We start from the raw sequence: 18,050 nt of genomic DNA on the forward strand, positions 1-18,050 counted from the left end.
TTATTTTCCTCTGAGAACAGCTTGTTTATTCAGTTATGGAAAAAATAAATATTTCCGAGTTTGCATTATTACCTCATTAATGTTGTAAATATTAAAATTCTGAGTTTGAATTTCTTCTCCAAAAACTACATAGCGCCCCTTTAAGGCAGGAGTTTTATTACAAATTTTTGACAAATTGAATGCATAATAAAAACATACATCACCATATAAAATATCTCAAAACTGCTCTTTCAGGTCAACCTTGTTGCCCCAATGGTTGACCCAGATCTTTTAACACCAAAAAGTTTGAAAAAAAGCTTGACAAAATGTCATAAAAATGTAAAAAGATTATCTGATCTTTGAATAAATGTTGAAAACATCGGTATAAAAATGATCTTGGCAAAGAAACATTTGGCAATTATTCTGTATACTTTGTGACATTTAGACTATGATTGATGATTATAAATTGGACCCAACCTTGATTCTCTATATGCGATTTGTGACTTCAGCAGCATAAAATATCCCACAATCACTCTGTGAACTTCTAAGACCATGACTTTATCATCAGGCGTAGGATTTGAGGTGAATTTCTTATACCAAAAAGAGCCCCTGCACATTATTGTCAGTGTAAATGTTTGGGTGAGTATGTCAATGCTGATCTCAGTCATTCTTTAAAACCCACATTGAAAGTACTAAAAGCCAAAATAGGAACTATCGATGGGTTTTGAGAGGATGTGATCATTTTTACAGCCTCTTTCTACTGAGGCCCACTTTGGCCGTCCTGTCTTTTGAGCCTTTATATGTATACAATTTTAATTGTTGTGCTTTCTGTAGACATTAAAGAATCTGACGAGATCTGGTATATATGACCTTGGTATGGGATCACTTAAATCTGCTTTATGCAGCTGATAGAAAACGTGACATTGTTGAGCAGTCAACCAGATGATTGTGCATCTGTGTTTAAAAGAAACGCTCAACAACAAGCCAGGATTCTCAGTGTGAATTATTTAGTAGGGTTACTTTAGTAGGGCTGCTCCAAAGTAGAAACTGACTTTTAAATTGTTATAAAAATGATTAAACAGACCCACAGAAGACATACAGTATTTGTGTTGGCATTTCATTAGAGGTCTATGACAAGAAAAACAGGAGCTACAAGTGAACCAAGAACATCACAAGGCAGGCAGAGGCTGTTTTAAATGTGAAAGCCGTTTCTCAGGCTCAACAGGTACGAAGAATGTAGTGGTAAAAAGTGTAATATGAACTCTGCAGATACTTGAGAACCTTGCAAGGATTAGTTACACCAAGAGGCAGCTTATGAAGGAACTGAAAAGGCATCTGGGTTAAAATCAAATCAATAAAAAAGTTGAAATCTAAGCTGTGTGATGGCAGAGCTCTTGAGGTATTGGTTTCATAACACTGTCAAGGGCATACACGCACATTTAAAACAATTCATCTTCTGGGGACAATTAATGTCTGTAATAAAATTTCATGGTAATCCATCAGGTAATTGTTGAGATATTTACGTCTGTACCAAAGTGGCGGACAGACCATAAACAGACTGACAGGCACTGGCATCCCTGCAAAAATATTAAAGCCCAATTATGTTACACTGTTGTGTTTCATAGCATCTTTGAAATCATTGTAATAGCAAAGGTTTTTGTTATTAGGGAAAATGAAAACTCTGTGTTGCTTCCATGAATTTATCTCAGTGTTCCCTGGTTAGATTTAAGGGACAGGAAGGTAGGCATGTACTGCGCTCTGGCACAGTGTCTTTTTCAAAGCTACCACTGGGAGTCGCCAGAGTAAAATGTCCATGTCCAAAAAGATGCACTTAATAATAAAATACTGCTTTTTGAAGAAAAGCGTTGACATCCACAAGCCAAACTATCTTCACACCTACAAATTGTAGGGGACAACAATAACCTACAACCTGAAGTAAACAGTTATAAAAGTATAAACATCAGATTTAGTATGACAGGCGTGTCAGAAGATGTCAAATGATGAGATTATATGGTGGGTCAGATTGCCGTACATGTTTTGTCTAATAATTTGCTGATAAGAGTACGATTTCTCGGAGGTTGAGAGGGTTGCTTCAAAGCAGAAGGATCACATGTCTCCCTTGATTTTCTAAGACCAAAACTGAAATTAGAAATCAGTCTATGGCGTTGTGAAACAGGACTGTACATATACTGTAGTAAATTAGAGTTTAAACAGCATCAGGAGAGGGAATATGCAGCAGTGCAGCTGTTTTTACTACAACAGAGCCAAGGAAAGAAGGTCTTTTTCACCATAACACCAACTCAGATTGTCCTGAGATAACAGACAAAACTACAAAATATAGTAGTCACAGCTGGAATGAATCAAACTATTGGATAAGATGATGATGACAGCCACTGCATATTGTAAATATAATTACAGTACATTTGTAAACTCATCTTTGTCTTCATGATGTCAAGTTGTCACACATTGGTGTGAGGAACTGAATATGAAACTTGGCTAATATTAGCTTATTGAGAGAGAGAGAAAAAACTGTTCCGCTATGCTGAAAACAACTCTTATCAACCAGCATGAGGTTGTTTTGTTCCCCCTCAAAATCTGGTTGGTGGGGGCTATAGGTGGCAGATGGGCCCTGTCACATATAAGCAGCACTCGCAGTTCCCTGTACACATTTGGAGAGAAGACATTCAACTAAAAGCCTAAAAACAACAGGAGGATGGCCTGGCTCAAGATTACTGTGCTTCTCTTCATTTGTCTTGAAGGCTGTGGTGAGATTACAATAATTATACTAAGACTATGTATTACGAATTAAATTGTACATTTTTGTTTTACTATATTACAATGAGGATTATTAATGATGAATATTCCCCCTGCAGCTTTGACTTCAGCTTTTAATGTCAACGCTTTGCAAGATGTTCCAGATGCCCCAAGACCAGTAAGTCATTTTTGATGTCTTGTAACAAAACTATATTTTGCAATCAAATAGTAACGTCTTACAAAAACAACAAATATTTCAAGAAAATGTAATCATAGATTAATCGAAGACATTCAGGGATAACATTTATGAAAACATTTTCTAAATTGTGTACTAAAAGTGTCTGTTATAATGCATTTAACAACCTAGGTCATCACACATCGATGATTTAGGTTGGTGGCTCAACCTGAGCGACCCACCCAAAGCATCTGTATTTGACCACCATCTTTTCCTAGAATCGCTTGCAACACCTTTAACTAAGAGTACCAGACTGAAAATACATTCTCCATTACAATCAAAAGTCCAAAATCCTACTCAAGTTAAAGTATTATCAGCAAAGTCTATTTAAAAGAATCACTGTAAAGCACTTAACTGTTGGCGCTTGATGCATTTTATATACAGTAAGGTAGTTTAACCAAGTTTAGAGTGGAAATCTCTCTTTGGTGGAACAACTCAGACATTTGAAAGATGTTTCATTGTAAGTGGTCGCAAGCAAAAAGGTTGGAAACAGCTTGTTACTCTTAAAAATGCCTTGTATTTTATAAACTGATCATATTTTTTTCTTTAATATCTTAATCTGTAAATTAACTAGTAACTATATCTGTTAATAAGTGTAGTGAGTAAATAGTACAATGCTTCTCTCTGACATGTAGTGGAGCTGAAGTATAAAATAGCATAATTATAGAAAAGTAGAAGTGCATCAAACTTTTTATCCAAGTACAGTACTTGAGTAAATGTACAAAGTTAAGATAGATAAAAATAACTTTATTAATCCGCAAGGGAAATTTTGCTGTAGCAGTAGCAAGTCACATAAAATAAAAATTTCTCTCCAATACTATTTTGGAGACATAATGAATTCTTCAAGACAAACCCTGCAATTCTTGAAACACAATGAAATCAGAGGCAATATAATAAATGTAAGGCAAAAGTGGTGACTTCTCACAAAGATAACTGAGATTTGCATTTCTTCAAAATCAGGAAGTCTCTTCAACTCCAAGAAATACTTTCTACTGTTTCAGTTTTAATCTTGTGAAACTCGTGAAGTCACAAATCTCTTCCTCATTAAATATGTTTTAGATGAATGTTGAAAATAACAGATTTTTCACAAACAAGAAGTATTGTTTACAAACATATCTCAACTTGGAATGAGGCATCTGGTATGTGCGAGTGATTAAATCACTTCAGACGTTAATTTATTTCCATCATGTGACTTTAAACTCAGAATGGGGACGTCTGCAAGGATTGCACCCAAATATTTGAACTCCTGGATGACCTGCTCTCCAACAAAGACCTCCAGGTGAGTATAATAGTCTACTAAGCAGCAAACACATTCCAGAGGATTAATATTTACTCACTGATATTACTGACACTGTGAATGTCCATATTCATAAGTCAAGATTAAAATACACACTGCACTATCTCAAATACTCGCTAAGATTGGTGGTTGAAGGTTTACATTAAATTTAAAAAAGGAACTTCTTAGAAATATATTCCACCTGTTCTTATCACATTCAGAAATGCAAATAAGTTGTAATCAGTTGTGGGTACACACATACACGTACACACACTAAAGGAAAGGTCCCTTCTTCTTTGTCATGCGAAGCCACTTCCTATTTTCTGTCGAGTAAAAGTTGAAGTGAAATTTCTGTGGCAGTTTCTGTTTCTCACCTGATCTGAGAGATCCCCTTTTCTCGAAGCTTTATCTGGTCTGCGAGGAGTCCCAAGAGAGAAAAATTGGTTAAAAAAAATATGTTGAACAATTTTTCAGACTGTTCTGAATCACACATCAAAAGACAGGTTAAGACATTTCACCGGTCACCTTAACCTTTATGTGAAAACCATGGGTTGTAATTAAATAGCTTGTGTAAAATAAAAAAATAGCCTGTTATGTGGTTATATCGAGTAACATTCTTTGCAAACATTAATTAATTAATTAATTAATTAATTACACAGTGCTTTACAAGACAAAGTGTAAATATGTAACAAAATGTGTACAGAAGAAGAGCTGTCACTTAATAATAGTAATGTATCCCTGTATTCAAGTGCAAATGACAAGTCAAAAATCTCAGATATCTCAAATTCCTAATCACATCAAACTGAAACTACCCCATTTGCATGGTTTTAGACACCAATAGGTGTGCATGCAACTACACATTGACAAATATTAGATAGGTAAATGCATAAATAAGACTTATTAAATAGATATTTTTATAGACAAACACACACATTATTTTCATAGTTGCAGGATTGTGTTGTTTTTCATGCAATTAGATACATTTTTAAATGTTCAGTTTCCCAGCCTCGCTCTTGGCTGACCATGCACTCAACTAGTTACTACCAAATATATCCAGCTAGCTCCTTTTTGTTTAGTTTGAGCCGCAACAATGCCAGGGTCATTACATTTTTAACAATTAGCTGCTTCTAACAGTCCACAGACACTTAGCTTGACAAGGATAAAGATGCTACTGAGCCAACGTTAGCTTAGCCGCTATCTAGCTTGGGGCACTGGTGAAGGCTCCACTGTCATGAAAACTGATATGAAATATAATACATTAAATTAAAAAAAATCATTCATTTAAAAAGCACTTTGTTGCTATAAACATAATTGAGCTTCAGTAAGTTTATTTAAAAGTTGGTGTCCATTCATAGTTTTTATGTTTGTTGGTTTTCTAGGCTGTTTAAGTTATTTTCACTTGAGAGATTTTAAAAAAGAGCACCAACTCAGTCAAGGAAAGTCTAGGCAGGAAACTCTGATCCATTTTTCAACTGATTAAATGCATTGGCAAAACAATTTATGTTATCAATAATAGCACTTAAATGTTTCACTCAGTTGACAGAGAAAATATGAATGCATGTCTCTTGATCATACTTTTGGTTTACTTGGTGTTTAGATTTACATAGTGGTCATTACACCAACACACCTAATACTGCGTTTTATTTCAGAAAAAGATCATGGATGGCATTGAAAAAATTTGTGACCACCTGCCAGGGTCAGCTGCCAAAATCTGCAAAGAAGAGGTGGAGAAGATGCTCCCAGTGGCAGTCAACATCCTTACTGCTGTTGTCGTGAGTCGCATGCTGGATTCAGCATCAGAATATTATTAAATTAAATACTAATGCCATGGTCTGTAGTCTTTACTGATATGAGTTTCTTGGGAAGTCTTTTCTCTACATATTTTGTCCCATCTCAATCTTCTCTAGAAACCAGAGGAGGTCTGCAAAATCATTGGGCTCTGTGGCAAGCAGGAGAAGATGCTCCAGTATTTCGTAGAGGAGGCCCTCCGGGTTGCTATGACAAGTGAAAATGTCAGTAAAGTACAGCTCAAAAGACCTCATTTGAAAAGGATATTATTATATGTTAGAGACTGACGTTTGATCTTTTTGGCCTTTCTTCCCTCTGCTGTCTGTGTCTGTCAATCAGGTGCAGCCCACATCACAATGCACCTTCTGCATTTTTCTTGTCAAGACTTTGGAGGACTTGCTGCCTAAAGAAAGGACTGAGGTGAGTCATGCTCATTAAGTGAAGGAACACATACACACTATCTCATTGTGCCACACAGACACATGTAAGCAGACACCAAAATGCCTCCAGACAGCACCTCCGGCTGAGCGGAGGACATGATGCACGCTCACCTTTATCTCCATTTCTTCTTCAGGGTGCTGTGATCAAACTGCTTGAGGAGATTTGTCATATTGTGCCTTCGAAATACCGAGACCAGTGCGAGGCTGTGATTGGCATGTTCAGCAAGACTGTGCTGGACGCCATCCTGAGTTACGCCACCCCTCAGGCTGTCTGTGCTCTCATCCACATGTGCCACGGGCAGGAGGCTCCTCTTGTTGGTCAGTCTGCCTCAACATCAGTGATGTGTGCAAGGCTTCATCTTTAAAGTACTTGTTGTGTCCACCCACTAGCTCTAACCCTAACCCCTAACCCTAACTCTGTAAGGTGGTTTAACTACTTTATATAGTTTGTCTGCAGGGTAGCATGTGAATTTCCACTCACAGATCATAACGTTTTATTGCAATCTGTAATATTACATCATAATTTATATTTTACTGTGTTAATATTACATATTATATATACATTACATATCATACTTAAAGGATAAATCCAGAAAATTGTACACATTAAAGTGCATTCACAGGTCTTGGTGAGAACTACTGCATATGTAAAAAGTGAGAAAGCATCTATTTTGTGGCTCCAGAGCAAGCTGCATATGATCTAATAAATTGGATCTAATAGTCTCCGGTGATGTCACTCAGTAGCTAAGTTGCATCGTGGGTAATGTAGGCACCAGGAAGAAGAATAATGGCATAAAAAAGAAAAGGTGATATCTCTGGTTCTGCTGTACTGATTTTGATAATTTGTCTTAAAGTGTCCATAATGCATCCAGCAATGCTGGACCAGTGGACCCACAATGCCACTGAGTGACATCACTGGAGGCATTTTTTCAGATTAAATGCAGCTTCCTCTGGAGCCACAAAAGGCTTTATACTACTTTTATACATATGCAGTCGTACTCCTCAACAACTGTAAACACACTTTATTGTGTACCCTTTAACTTAATCTGCAATATAACTAGTAACTAAAGTAATCAAGTAAAAAGTACAATATTTGCCTCTGAACTATAATGGAGTATGTGACGTACCTCAAAACTGCACTTAAGTACAGTACTTAGGTAAATGTACTTACTTTCCATCACTACTCATTTTAGAAGCTGGAACCAGCAAACGCTTACTTGATTTTCTATCAATGAATCAATTATCATTCCAATGTCCCTATGTTTCTTTCTCAGACCCCTGCACGTTGACAACATACAGGTGCAGAGACATGAAGACTGCTCTCAGATGTGGAGTAAGTAAACAGCTATCGACCGGTAAACTTGTTTAGCTCATGAATGCTCAGTAACAATCACATTTGACGTGTCTTCTCTACACAGACGATGTTCTACTGTCAGAAATTTGTCTGGAAGCCTCTCAGCTCTGACAGGCTTTAAAATGTTGAGGTAGGTGGCATGTTTTGACAGTTTTCAAACAGTTATATTGCAATGTGAACACACAATACCATATAACATTTCCAAACTTCTCTTTTCAGGGTGGGATTAAAAATGAGTCAACCTCCCCTGTGGATGACCCAGATCTTTCAACGTCAAACTGCAAATATTTCTCTAACTGTTTGACACTGCATGCCGCCTGAAAGTATTTCTTTGCGATACTGATTTGATATCTTACTGTTTTTTGTGATTTTGCATTGTGCTTACTGTCTGCATTGAGTGAAGTGAAACCAGGACTAAGCTTGTCAAAGTACGGACAAAAGGATTATTTGAACTTGAGGAGTAAAAGGAATGTTGACGAGATATGAAAGCTTGAGCAGGATCAGAAAGTTGAATTAATGAAAGGAAGGAATGTTTTACAATCATTGTGTATACTTGAGCTTTTTTTTCTATTTTTAACCACATTTTTTTTCTGTTATATGTACAAGGAATCATGGCTTCATCTGCTTTAATAAGAGTGTACATTCTGGCCTATGAAACATCACAAATCCACCTTGTTACGAGTAATCACAATTCTTTTTATTATTATGCTCAAATATATCTCCTGTAAATGAATTTGTAATGCAATGCACTCTGGTCCAATTTCACTGGTAGTTTCTGACCATAACCTTGAATAGCTGAGGTTTCAAAGTAAAGGTCAATGGGCTTTTTATATAACACGTGTGTATGAAATCCAGAACTGAAAGTAATCTCATGGTTTTGTGTTACTGGACTTAAACTCTGTCTGAGGAAGCAATCATCCCAACAGCCTCATGATACTGAATCTGACTTCTGCCTTTTTTATTATCTTTAACATTTTGCCATTGGTTGTTAAAAGAACCTCCATGTAGAAATGATAATTTTAACTGATTATTAAGGGTCGATTGGAATAAATCTACAGTGCAACCTTAACATGGAGTCACAAATCTGCTTTATCACACAAAATAAACAGTAAAAAAACAACAGCACAATAAGCACAAGGAAGAGTGCAGTTTATTTGAAGGGTTCAAAAGAGAAACTCAACAACAAATCAGACTCCGCAGTATGAATTATTGAAGACGGGGGGCAGGTTCAATATGTAAGGAGGGGATAGGGGCATTGCAGATAGTGAGACAAGGCACTTTTACACATTCAGCAACCGCACTGACAGACTCACTTCTAATGATTACAAAAAAATATTTAACAGAAAAGAAACCTTAAAACTCCCCGCAGGAGACGATGTAAACAGGCTGGTTTCTCTGTACAACACCAACCAATCACGTGTCTCCTCTGTGGATGAGCATTAGAACACAAAACATGTAAAAAAGAAATCCTTGGGAGTCATTTCACTGGACGATGGAGGCGGATTCATTTCAATGGCTCCTATTTGAGGTTTCTCTGCAGTACACCGAAGGAACCACAAGGTTATGCCAGAGGATCAACTAAAGACCAGATGATAGTGTTATCAGAAGAGGAAAAAAAAAATCTTAAGATCTTTGGGGAAACGCTGATAGACCTTTTTCATCGTTTTCTGACATTTTATAGACCCAACAACTAATCATTAGTTGCAGCCCCTGGTGGCTTCGCCTCACCTGTGCAACTTTATTGTGAGGATACAGGTCTAAGAGTAAAATCAAGGAGAAGGACAATTCTGCACCTATGTTTCCTCAATTTATCTGCACTTGCTGCAAGTACACTCTGTAAAACAGTCTTTAAAAAGAGTGACAGGGGAAAACTTGACAAACGCAGATCGTTTCACGCGAAGTTGTCAGGAAAAAGACTTCCATGTGGTACAGTGTCGAACATTTTTAAAAACAAATAAATAAAAAGAAAACCGTCAGTTGCAAGCTCAACATTCATTTGGGAACTACTGTACATGTAACATGACAACAGAAGCCTTGTTCCATTTTTTGGTATCTCAAAGAACCAATGTGCTGTGTTACTCCTGTGAAAGATTCAACATCTACAAGCCTTCAGTAACACTAACTGAGAAGACGAGAGCAGTAATACGTCTTACATTCACTAAGCCGCCTGTGTGCTGCCTCTGATTTCTTTGTCTTGGTCTGCCTGTGGCTCTGCTCTTCATCTTCTTCCATGTAAGTCGAACTTTTACAGTGTGCAGGTAAGACTGAAGGAGCCAAAACATGTGCAACTGAGTGGTAAACAGTTTTAGATAGAAAAACTCGACATGGCACACATCAAATGCCATTCTATAAATTATTTCAAGTATGGTGGTGCCACGGGATAAAGGCAGCCCCTGTCCAGAGGTGACTGAGCCTGGGTTTCTCTGTAGCTACACCCAGAGTCACTCTCAGGAAAGGGGGGGAGTGGTGCTGTACCTTTGTCTTCATCTTGGTCAGTAGAACATTGACACATTCAACATTATTTGGAACAATCACATGACATTTAAACCAACAAAATAAATTACAAAAATGGAGTGATTTCATGGTGCAGCCCAACATAACCACAAGGTCATTAGCAGCTTCTGACTTCTCTGTAAAACGTCAGAAAAAAAGTGGCCTGAAGGGACAGCACACAAGAAGATTGGCAGGTAGGGTCAAGCACTCGACAGGTGTTTGATCCTAACGTGCCATCAAAACTTCAAAAACAAATAAGGTAAAGGTTGTGCGTAGAAGAGAGCTGATGTTTTTTCTGCGATGCTGAACTGCCGTTAACCCAACAGAGTTAGGTGAAATAGGAAATATGCCATGAATATTGTTTGATAAATACTGTCACTAATACTTATCAGATTGGTAGGGATACACGTTAGTTTACTCTTAATGAGCAGTGTAAAGGACACTAGATGACCGTTAGTCATACAGAAACTGAGCTGAGCTAGCAGAACAAATGCTGCTCAAATCTATTCGCACAATTTTTCCAACATGTCTCTTCTAGTTAATATCTTGGCATCTGAAATACTATTGTTCTCTCTTGAAGATGTGTACAATGCTAACAAGTAGGAAACAGGCATCTTTTCATGAAGTAGAGGCTGTGGTGACGTGGCTGTGTGTGTGTGTGAAGAGGAAGAAGAGGGAGAAGGAGGGTGAGGGAGGGAGGTAGACAAACACACGTTTATCCGTGGTACACCTAAAGAAGATTAGAGGAGAGAGGGTTCAGTATTTCAGCTTCTTGGGCACCTCCCATGGAAAGACGTCACGACCAAAGTGACCGTAAACTGCTGTGCGCTGGTAGATGGGCTTCTTCAGGTCGAGCTCCCTGAGACAAACAAAAGGATAATTTATCGAAATGTGAAGTATGCGTGGGGTGTGTATAATGAGATCTTGGCAGCATGTTTGTAAGCTGAATCAAGACACAACATGATACCTCACGATAACTCCCGGACGGAGGTCAAAGTTCTTCTTCACAATTTCCAGCAGCTCCTTCTCGCTCTTCTGGGAGGTCCCATAGTGGAAGATGGAGATGGAGAGTGGATGGGCAACTCCAATAGCATAGGATACCTACAACAGTTCCAAGAATTGAGAACTTTAACTGAGACAGGAGACATTTTAAAAAGTAAAATGCACTTACAGCATATTGTGCCATCTTTTTCTTCAGTACTGAAAATGTTAAGACGTTCAGTTTTTTAATTTGTATCCATTTCTAAAGAACATTTAGGAATGGAAATGTGAAAAGTTATCTGTAAGTTTGGCTTTTTTCTAGACTTCAATATTGGAGCAACTCCATATGGGCTTACATCAGCAAATATATCGAAGATTGAACAGATCCTGCATTTATATAATGAAGCAGAAATGCATGAAGAATTATGAAAAGAAAACAAGTGTGTGGAAACAAATACGGGGAAGTACAAAGGGAAAATAATAAAGTAAATACAAAAACAAACAGATACAATTAAAAGAATTAATAAAATGGAAAAATAAGGGAACACAATTAGGTGAATTAATACAAATGGTAAATAAATACATACAGAAACAAAATAATTTATCCATTTATGTCACATTTTATTAAAAAAATATTTACACTACTATAATATTATAAATCATAATAAATATTATATAATAAAATGGGGAAAAAATGTAATTTCTTTATTTAGTATTGATTTTGGCACTTCCAGTCCTCCATACCTATAATGTATGATGGCAGTGAAGAAGTAATGAGAAAAGCAGTTTGTTCAAATACCGGAAGAGCACATAGAAAGGAAAAAATGTCTATAAAAAAAAAAAAAAATCATATTTTTTTGTAAAAAAGTAAAAAAGTGCTTTATTTAGTTGATATTTAATTGAAATATTTATATCAGCCTTAAAAATCAAGTATCGACTGGGCTCTGGTGGCATCCTGCCAAATGTACATATATTGGGCATGACTTTTTACACTCACCTGGACCAACACACGCTTGCAGAGCCCAGCTTTCACCAGAGACTTGGCCACCCAGCGAGCAGCATAGGCAGCAGAGCGATCTACCTTTGTGTAGTCCTTCCCAGAGAAAGCTCCCCCTCCGTGGGCACCCCAACCCCCGTAAGTATCGACAATGATCTTACGCCCGGTCAGACCAGCATCACCCTGTTGGAACAAAGGACTTTGAAGTGTCTGCACATTCAAGACATATACATTTCACATGATTTTGTTCATTATGACAGCTACTTCAGGAGAATTCTTGTCACCTGCGGTCCTCCAATGACGAAGCGACCACTGGGCTGCAGGTGGTATATGGTTTCATCATCGAGGAACCCACTGGGAACCACCGCCATCACCACCTGCTCCTTCAGACAATGATACATCTCGTCCAAACTTATAGCCTCATCGTGCTGTACAGAGACCACGATGGTGTGGACACGCAACGGCACCATGGCGCCTCGATCCTGCCTGTACTGAACGGTCACCTGGGGGGGTGGGGGAATAACAAATATCTTATAACTGAACAGGATGTAGAGTTTACTTGGTTCATTCTTTAAATTTGTTTTAGTTCCAAGGATTTAGAGCACATATGGAAAAGAAAAACACATTTAAATAAAGTATTTGATGAGTTTTAAACTGCAATAGCGTTTTGTTCTATGTAAAACAGATGGACTGTGCGAAAATTGAGGCACCATGTCTTTATCTTACCTGAGTTTTGGAATCGGGTCGGAGCCACGGCAGCGTTCCATCTCGGCGTAACTCAGCCATTTTGGCATTGAGCTTGTGAGCCAGAACAATAGTGAGGGGCATACACTCCTCAGTCTCATCAGTGGCATATCCAAACATCAGACCCTGTGAGAGGTGCAGTGCCAAATCACGGCATGAGTACAGGTCAAAATATCATCACAAACTCTGTCAGCACCACATTTCTGGCAGCAGTGACCCAAGCTGTGAATCAAACACAAATGTATGAACCCTCCGACCTGGTCACCAGCTCCCACATCCTCCTCTTTTCGATCCAGGTGAACGCCCTGAGCAATGTCATGGGACTGCTGCTCCAACGCCACCAGCACATTGCAGGTCTTATAGTCAAAGCCTGTAGATCAAGACAATGAGCTTCAGTAAACTGTTTCACATGTCAGTCCTCAAAGTGGCACTTGAGCCTCTCTTCAGATACACACTTTAATTTAAAAACTGTCAGTTTGTATGTCAACTAAATCTGTCTCATCTCAAGTGGAGAAACAGGTGTGTGTGGATTTGTCTCATGCACAATAATGTAATCTCAGGTGGAATTTAAACTATCCGCTCAATTGTAGTGTAAACCCTTCAGCATCAACTTCATTATTATGTAAAAGGCCTACAGGGTTGACAAACCACATTTGTGCATTTTACCAGGAAAACAATGTTGAAACCCTGAGGGCTTTAACTGCATGAATCTCAAATGTGAACTACATTTACAGTTCCAGCCTTTCATGACTGTACCTTTGGAGGAGTCGTCATATCCAATGTGTTTGATTGCGTCCCGGACAATCTTCTGGTAATCAACATTGGCCCTGGACGTGATCTCCCCCACGAGCAGGATCATCCCCGTCTTAGCAACAGTCTCTGAAAACACAATGACATACAGCGTGAGGGATGAGAGTAAGACTAAGTATAATAGATTATTAAGAACAAGGAGGTTAAAGGGAGTTAGGTACACAGGCTGTCAAACTGATGCTGGTTGAAGTAACAATTCATACATTTGTGTTTTAAAATAACTTTTACTTATTTTATTTTTTTTATTTCAAGATATGTGGATGTATAATGTTAAACTTCATCAATCAAATGTTGATTAAATTAATCAATTAATCATTTAGTCTATGAAACATCAAAAAACACTGAAACACGTCCACCACAACATCCTCATCACAGTGTCCAAAAAACCTGAAATGTTAAGTTTACTTCAATGTTTGACCAAGAAGAGATCTCACATCTGAGAAGATGGAACAGTCAAATGTTTGATATTTTTGCTCGTAAATAACCTAAACATAAATCAATTACCGAAGTAGCAGGTGATTCATTTGCTTTTGATTTATTAATTGTTGCAGCTCTATATAAAACTTTAGGTCCACCCCCCTTTTGAACAATACGTTGAATTAGTCTGGAGCCAATGGCCTTATTTTTCTGGCAGATTCAAACGGCCAAAGTGTTTAAGCAGTGAAACATAATGCAAATAATTTACCTCTAAAAAGCAAAGGTTGAGCCGCTTCACTTAGTGAAGCAAATTATTTTGTTTGACAGGTTAATAGCCAGAGGTTGCATTCAACCACACAAGCAAAACAACAAATGTCGCTCTTCCAGTTTTCCTCACCTGCATTTCTGCTTAAGGCAGGTCTGCTCAGCAGTCATTTCAAAAATTCTCCCCATGAGCCCAGATAACAAAGTAAGAATTTGGGCTGGGAGCTTTAACTTCCTGATTAAGGCCTGGATATTAGTTCCCAGGCTCCTCGAACTGACATGTACAATTTACATGTAGAAGACAAATCTGAAAGCATTTCTCAATTACAAAGGAACCAAAAACTGCAATAAGTAACAGGACTGAATGGACCTCACCTTCGTTTTGCTCTAAGCGTCTGCTTTCACATGCATGTTTCAACAATGACATGCAGTAAATGACAGCCTTTATGGTTAAATACTTACCACATGCTACTTTGGCATCAGGGTCTTGTCTGAGGTGGGCATCCAACACGGCATCACTGATTTGGTCACAAATCTTATCTGTGGAGCAATGCATGAGTATTTTTCAGAAATCTTGTCAACACACATAAAATGGTATCATGGTGATGCCTTTTTTCCGATTAGCCTCACTGATAAGTGGTTTTCTTAAGGCTACACAGCAGTTCAGTCCCTTCAGTTCTCTTCGCATTGTGTGTGTGGAAATGCTCTTACTTTCAGTATTAAACATAGCTGTGAGTTCTCCTGTTGATTTCACCAAATGTTTAAGTGATCGCCAATCACGATGATTCAAAAAAATTTTCCGACCACATTTCTTCCTCGAAAATTGTGGTCCACCACTATCCCTCCAGGTTTTAATAATGCATTGGACAGATCTTAATCCAATTTTAGTAGTTTCAGCAATCTGAGTTGTTTTCTTTGCTTTATGTAGGCCAATAATTTGACCCTTCTGAAACAGAGTAACATCTTTCCCACGACCACAGGATATGACTTCGGACATGGTTGTTTAAGAAATGAGAACCTACTCACTGCAACAGTCACCAGTTGCCAGCTGAAACATTACTCACTGCAGTAATTATCCAATGGAAAGCTCTTGCCCATTTTCTTAGTTAAATCCAGTGGGTGACTTTCTTTTCGCCAGGCAGTGTATATTGTCATGCAAGTAGTGCAAAGTGTAAAGAACCACATTATTAGAGATCTCTGAAAATGCTTCTAGCGCTCTGCAACTATGTGGATGTGACTATGTTACACCCACAGTTGAGTGGCAGCCCCTGCAGTACCTATATTTAGGACTGCTGGTAAGCCTATTATCTGTTGCAATGGAGCTGCCCCCACTGTAAGACTGAAAACTGTAGTGTATTGTATGACAAGCTGCTGAGAAGTTCTGCAATTAACATGTTGTGTGATACAGATATACACCCTGCTAAAATCTAATGCAGTCCAACAGGACAATAATCCTGCAGAACATGTTTTTATTGAGAGCGTTTTTAAGGTAAAAAGTAAAAAAGGTGTTTATGGAGATTGTGGAGACTGTGAGGTGTTCAAACATTTAGTCTACCCACACTGCAAAACAGCACCACACACTACAGCCTCCAAAACGACTCTTTAAAACAGCTTCATCATATAATAGGGAGTGATTGAACACTGTAACCTTCATGAAAGTAGGATTCATCGTAGGGTTGTTGTTGCTGTATTAGACTTCAATAGTGTTTAGCAAGGTGCAGAAAACCTGGCAGTTTATTTTACAGACTATTAGTACTTTATATATAAAAGTTAAGTTTAGCTCAAATTGAGGATCCCTCCTCTGTGGCTCTTCCTGAGGTTTCTTCCATCTTTCTTTCCTCAATACGGCAAGGTTTTCCTCACTCAAATCGAGGGTCTAAGGACAGAGGACGTTGTTCACTGTACAGATTGTAAAGCCCACTGAGGCAATGTGATTCTGATTTTAGGCTTTAAAAATAACATTGATTTGATCTGAAATGTTTCAACTCTGAATGAATTTTTTTTTTTCATTTTTGCAAAGAAAATGTCTAAAGTTTCTAACTGTATGATTAGAAGTGAGAATGTGTGACAGCCTGGCCTTGACTTCCCTGATCGGACAATAACAAACCAGCTGCCGAGCACATGTCACATGTGGGGACCCTGTAATGATGCAACTGTCCGGCTGTTGGCAATAATTTCCGCCATAAAGTGCAAAAACTAAATACATACAAATACTGTTAGCTTTCGTAGGCTTAACACTTCACTTTATGTTGTATTCATGTAAAATAATAAACCAAACACGCGGAGCTACGTGTGACTGACGGGCACCAACAGTCCTCCTGACATGGTGTTAGCTTTAATAGCTAGCCGCCGTGTTGTTAGCATGTAGCCGCGGCAGTCTAACTTAATAAACTGTATTTCCCCTGTGTGTACACGGTCTGTTGCTCTCTTTGGGTTATCGGCATTGCATGTAGCTAGGCTTCACACCGTGTAGTCCTACTTTTTTTTACCTGTGCTGACAGAGCTGCAGAGGATGGACAGGGTATTTTTTACTGGACGGAGACCAGCTGACACACAACAACACGATGAGCTAACAGTAACTTGCCACATGACCTTGTCTGAAAGACTAGCAGGCTGCTATCGGGCTAATTAATATGGCCAAAGCTGAAACTACCCCACAGGCAGGCAAGTTACACATTAACTTACCGGGGTGTCCTTCGCCGACGGACTCGGAAGTGAAGAGGAAGCAGTCTTCATCAATGAGCGAGTTGTTATGGAGACCGTTCAGATGGCCGTTCATTTTTCTCAATAAACACGCTGTTAGCTAGCTAGCAGGCTGACGTTAGCTGTACGGATAACAGAGGGTTTTACAGCCTTAATTAACCTCGGTGTCCTGCTCTGACAAGGTGACCACGCTGCTTCAGCCGTCTGCTCGCCGGGTTTAGTGTGGGGTGGCTCGGACAGCTGTATTTATCCGGCTGAATAAGTTCTTCAGGCGCTTCCAGTCATTTCTCTGCAGCCAATGTTGTTGCACGGCACAGACCATGTGGTGCACATGGGCGTGCTCTGATTAGGATCACACTACAGTCCCCGGGGTGAGATATTAATCAGGTAAACATCAGGTAACAACTTTTACGACTGTTACATACTGGATTTACCGGTTTTTACTGGGTGTCAACCTTTCATTGTTTTAAGTTACAAGTTAGTTTATGAGCCCTTAAATCAAGATAGGGGCTCCTCGTCACAGTTTATGGCCTTAAAGGAAAAGTTCACCTATAAATTACAATTCAGTCATTATCTGCTCACCCTGGTGCTGATGGAAAGTGACTCTAGCTTTTAGTCCACAAAACATTTCTGGAGCATCACAGCAGAACAGCGTTGCAGCATTCTCCGAAACAACTGATGTAGATGGAGACTTGTTTTAAAACAACCAAAGAAATGGCTCCACACAGCTCGTCTGGCGTAATCCAAGTCTCCAGAGGCCCCCAAAATCCCAAACTGATTTGAAAAGATGTTATTTACAGCCACTATATGTTGTA

General features: G+C 38.6%; 2 protein-coding genes across 2 annotated transcripts; one reads left to right on the plus strand and one right to left on the minus strand.

The window, feature by feature from the left end:
- Window positions 1–2,522: 2,522 nt before the first annotated feature.
- LOC141005837 (prosaposin-like) lies at window positions 2,523–8,895 on the plus strand. Its single transcript, XM_073477880.1, has 10 exons — window positions 2,523–2,744; window positions 2,853–2,911; window positions 4,173–4,247; window positions 5,894–6,016; window positions 6,152–6,256; window positions 6,372–6,452; window positions 6,607–6,790; window positions 7,747–7,805; window positions 7,891–7,956; window positions 8,046–8,895. Exons 1-9 carry the CDS (start codon window positions 2,693–2,695, stop codon window positions 7,945–7,947), a joined length of 795 nt encoding a protein of 264 aa, XP_073333981.1. The 5' UTR covers window positions 2,523–2,692; the 3' UTR covers window positions 7,948–7,956; window positions 8,046–8,895.
- Window positions 8,896–8,954: 59 nt separating this feature from the next.
- mat2aa (methionine adenosyltransferase 2Aa) lies at window positions 8,955–17,559 on the minus strand. Its single transcript, XM_073477879.1, has 9 exons — window positions 17,218–17,559; window positions 14,995–15,072; window positions 13,798–13,920; window positions 13,299–13,411; window positions 13,024–13,167; window positions 12,582–12,800; window positions 12,298–12,480; window positions 11,287–11,420; window positions 8,955–11,178 (listed from the first exon to the last, which is right to left on the minus strand). The coding sequence occupies exons 1-9, from the start codon at window positions 17,309–17,311 to the stop codon at window positions 11,076–11,078; spliced, it is 1,191 nt and encodes a 396-aa protein (XP_073333980.1). The 5' UTR covers window positions 17,312–17,559; the 3' UTR covers window positions 8,955–11,075.
- Window positions 17,560–18,050: the final 491 nt, after the last annotated feature.

Source organism: Pagrus major, chromosome 12, assembly GCF_040436345.1.
Source record: "Pagrus major chromosome 12, Pma_NU_1.0".
In the NCBI taxonomy this organism is placed as follows: domain Eukaryota; kingdom Metazoa; phylum Chordata; class Actinopteri; order Spariformes; family Sparidae; genus Pagrus; species Pagrus major.

Coding starts and splice junctions, on each gene's coding strand:
- LOC141005837 (XM_073477880.1), top strand. CDS start 2,693: ATGGCCTGGCTCAAGATTACTGTGCTTCTCTTCATTTGTCTTGAAGGC. Junction 2,912..4,172: donor TTCCAGATGCCCCAAGACCA/GTAAGTCATTTT, acceptor CTTTAAACTCAG/AATGGGGACGTCTGCAAGGA. Junction 6,257..6,371: donor TTGCTATGACAAGTGAAAAT/GTCAGTAAAGTA, acceptor TCTGTCAATCAG/GTGCAGCCCACATCACAATG.
- mat2aa (XM_073477879.1), bottom strand. CDS start 17,311: ATGAACGGCCATCTGAACGGTCTCCATAACAACTCGCTCATTGATGAA. Junction 13,412..13,797: donor ATATGACGACTCCTCCAAAG/GTACAGTCATGA, acceptor CTTGATCTACAG/GCTTTGACTATAAGACCTGC. Junction 12,801..13,023: donor GACCCGATTCCAAAACTCAG/GTAAGATAAAGA, acceptor CCACCCCCCCAG/GTGACCGTTCAGTACAGGCA.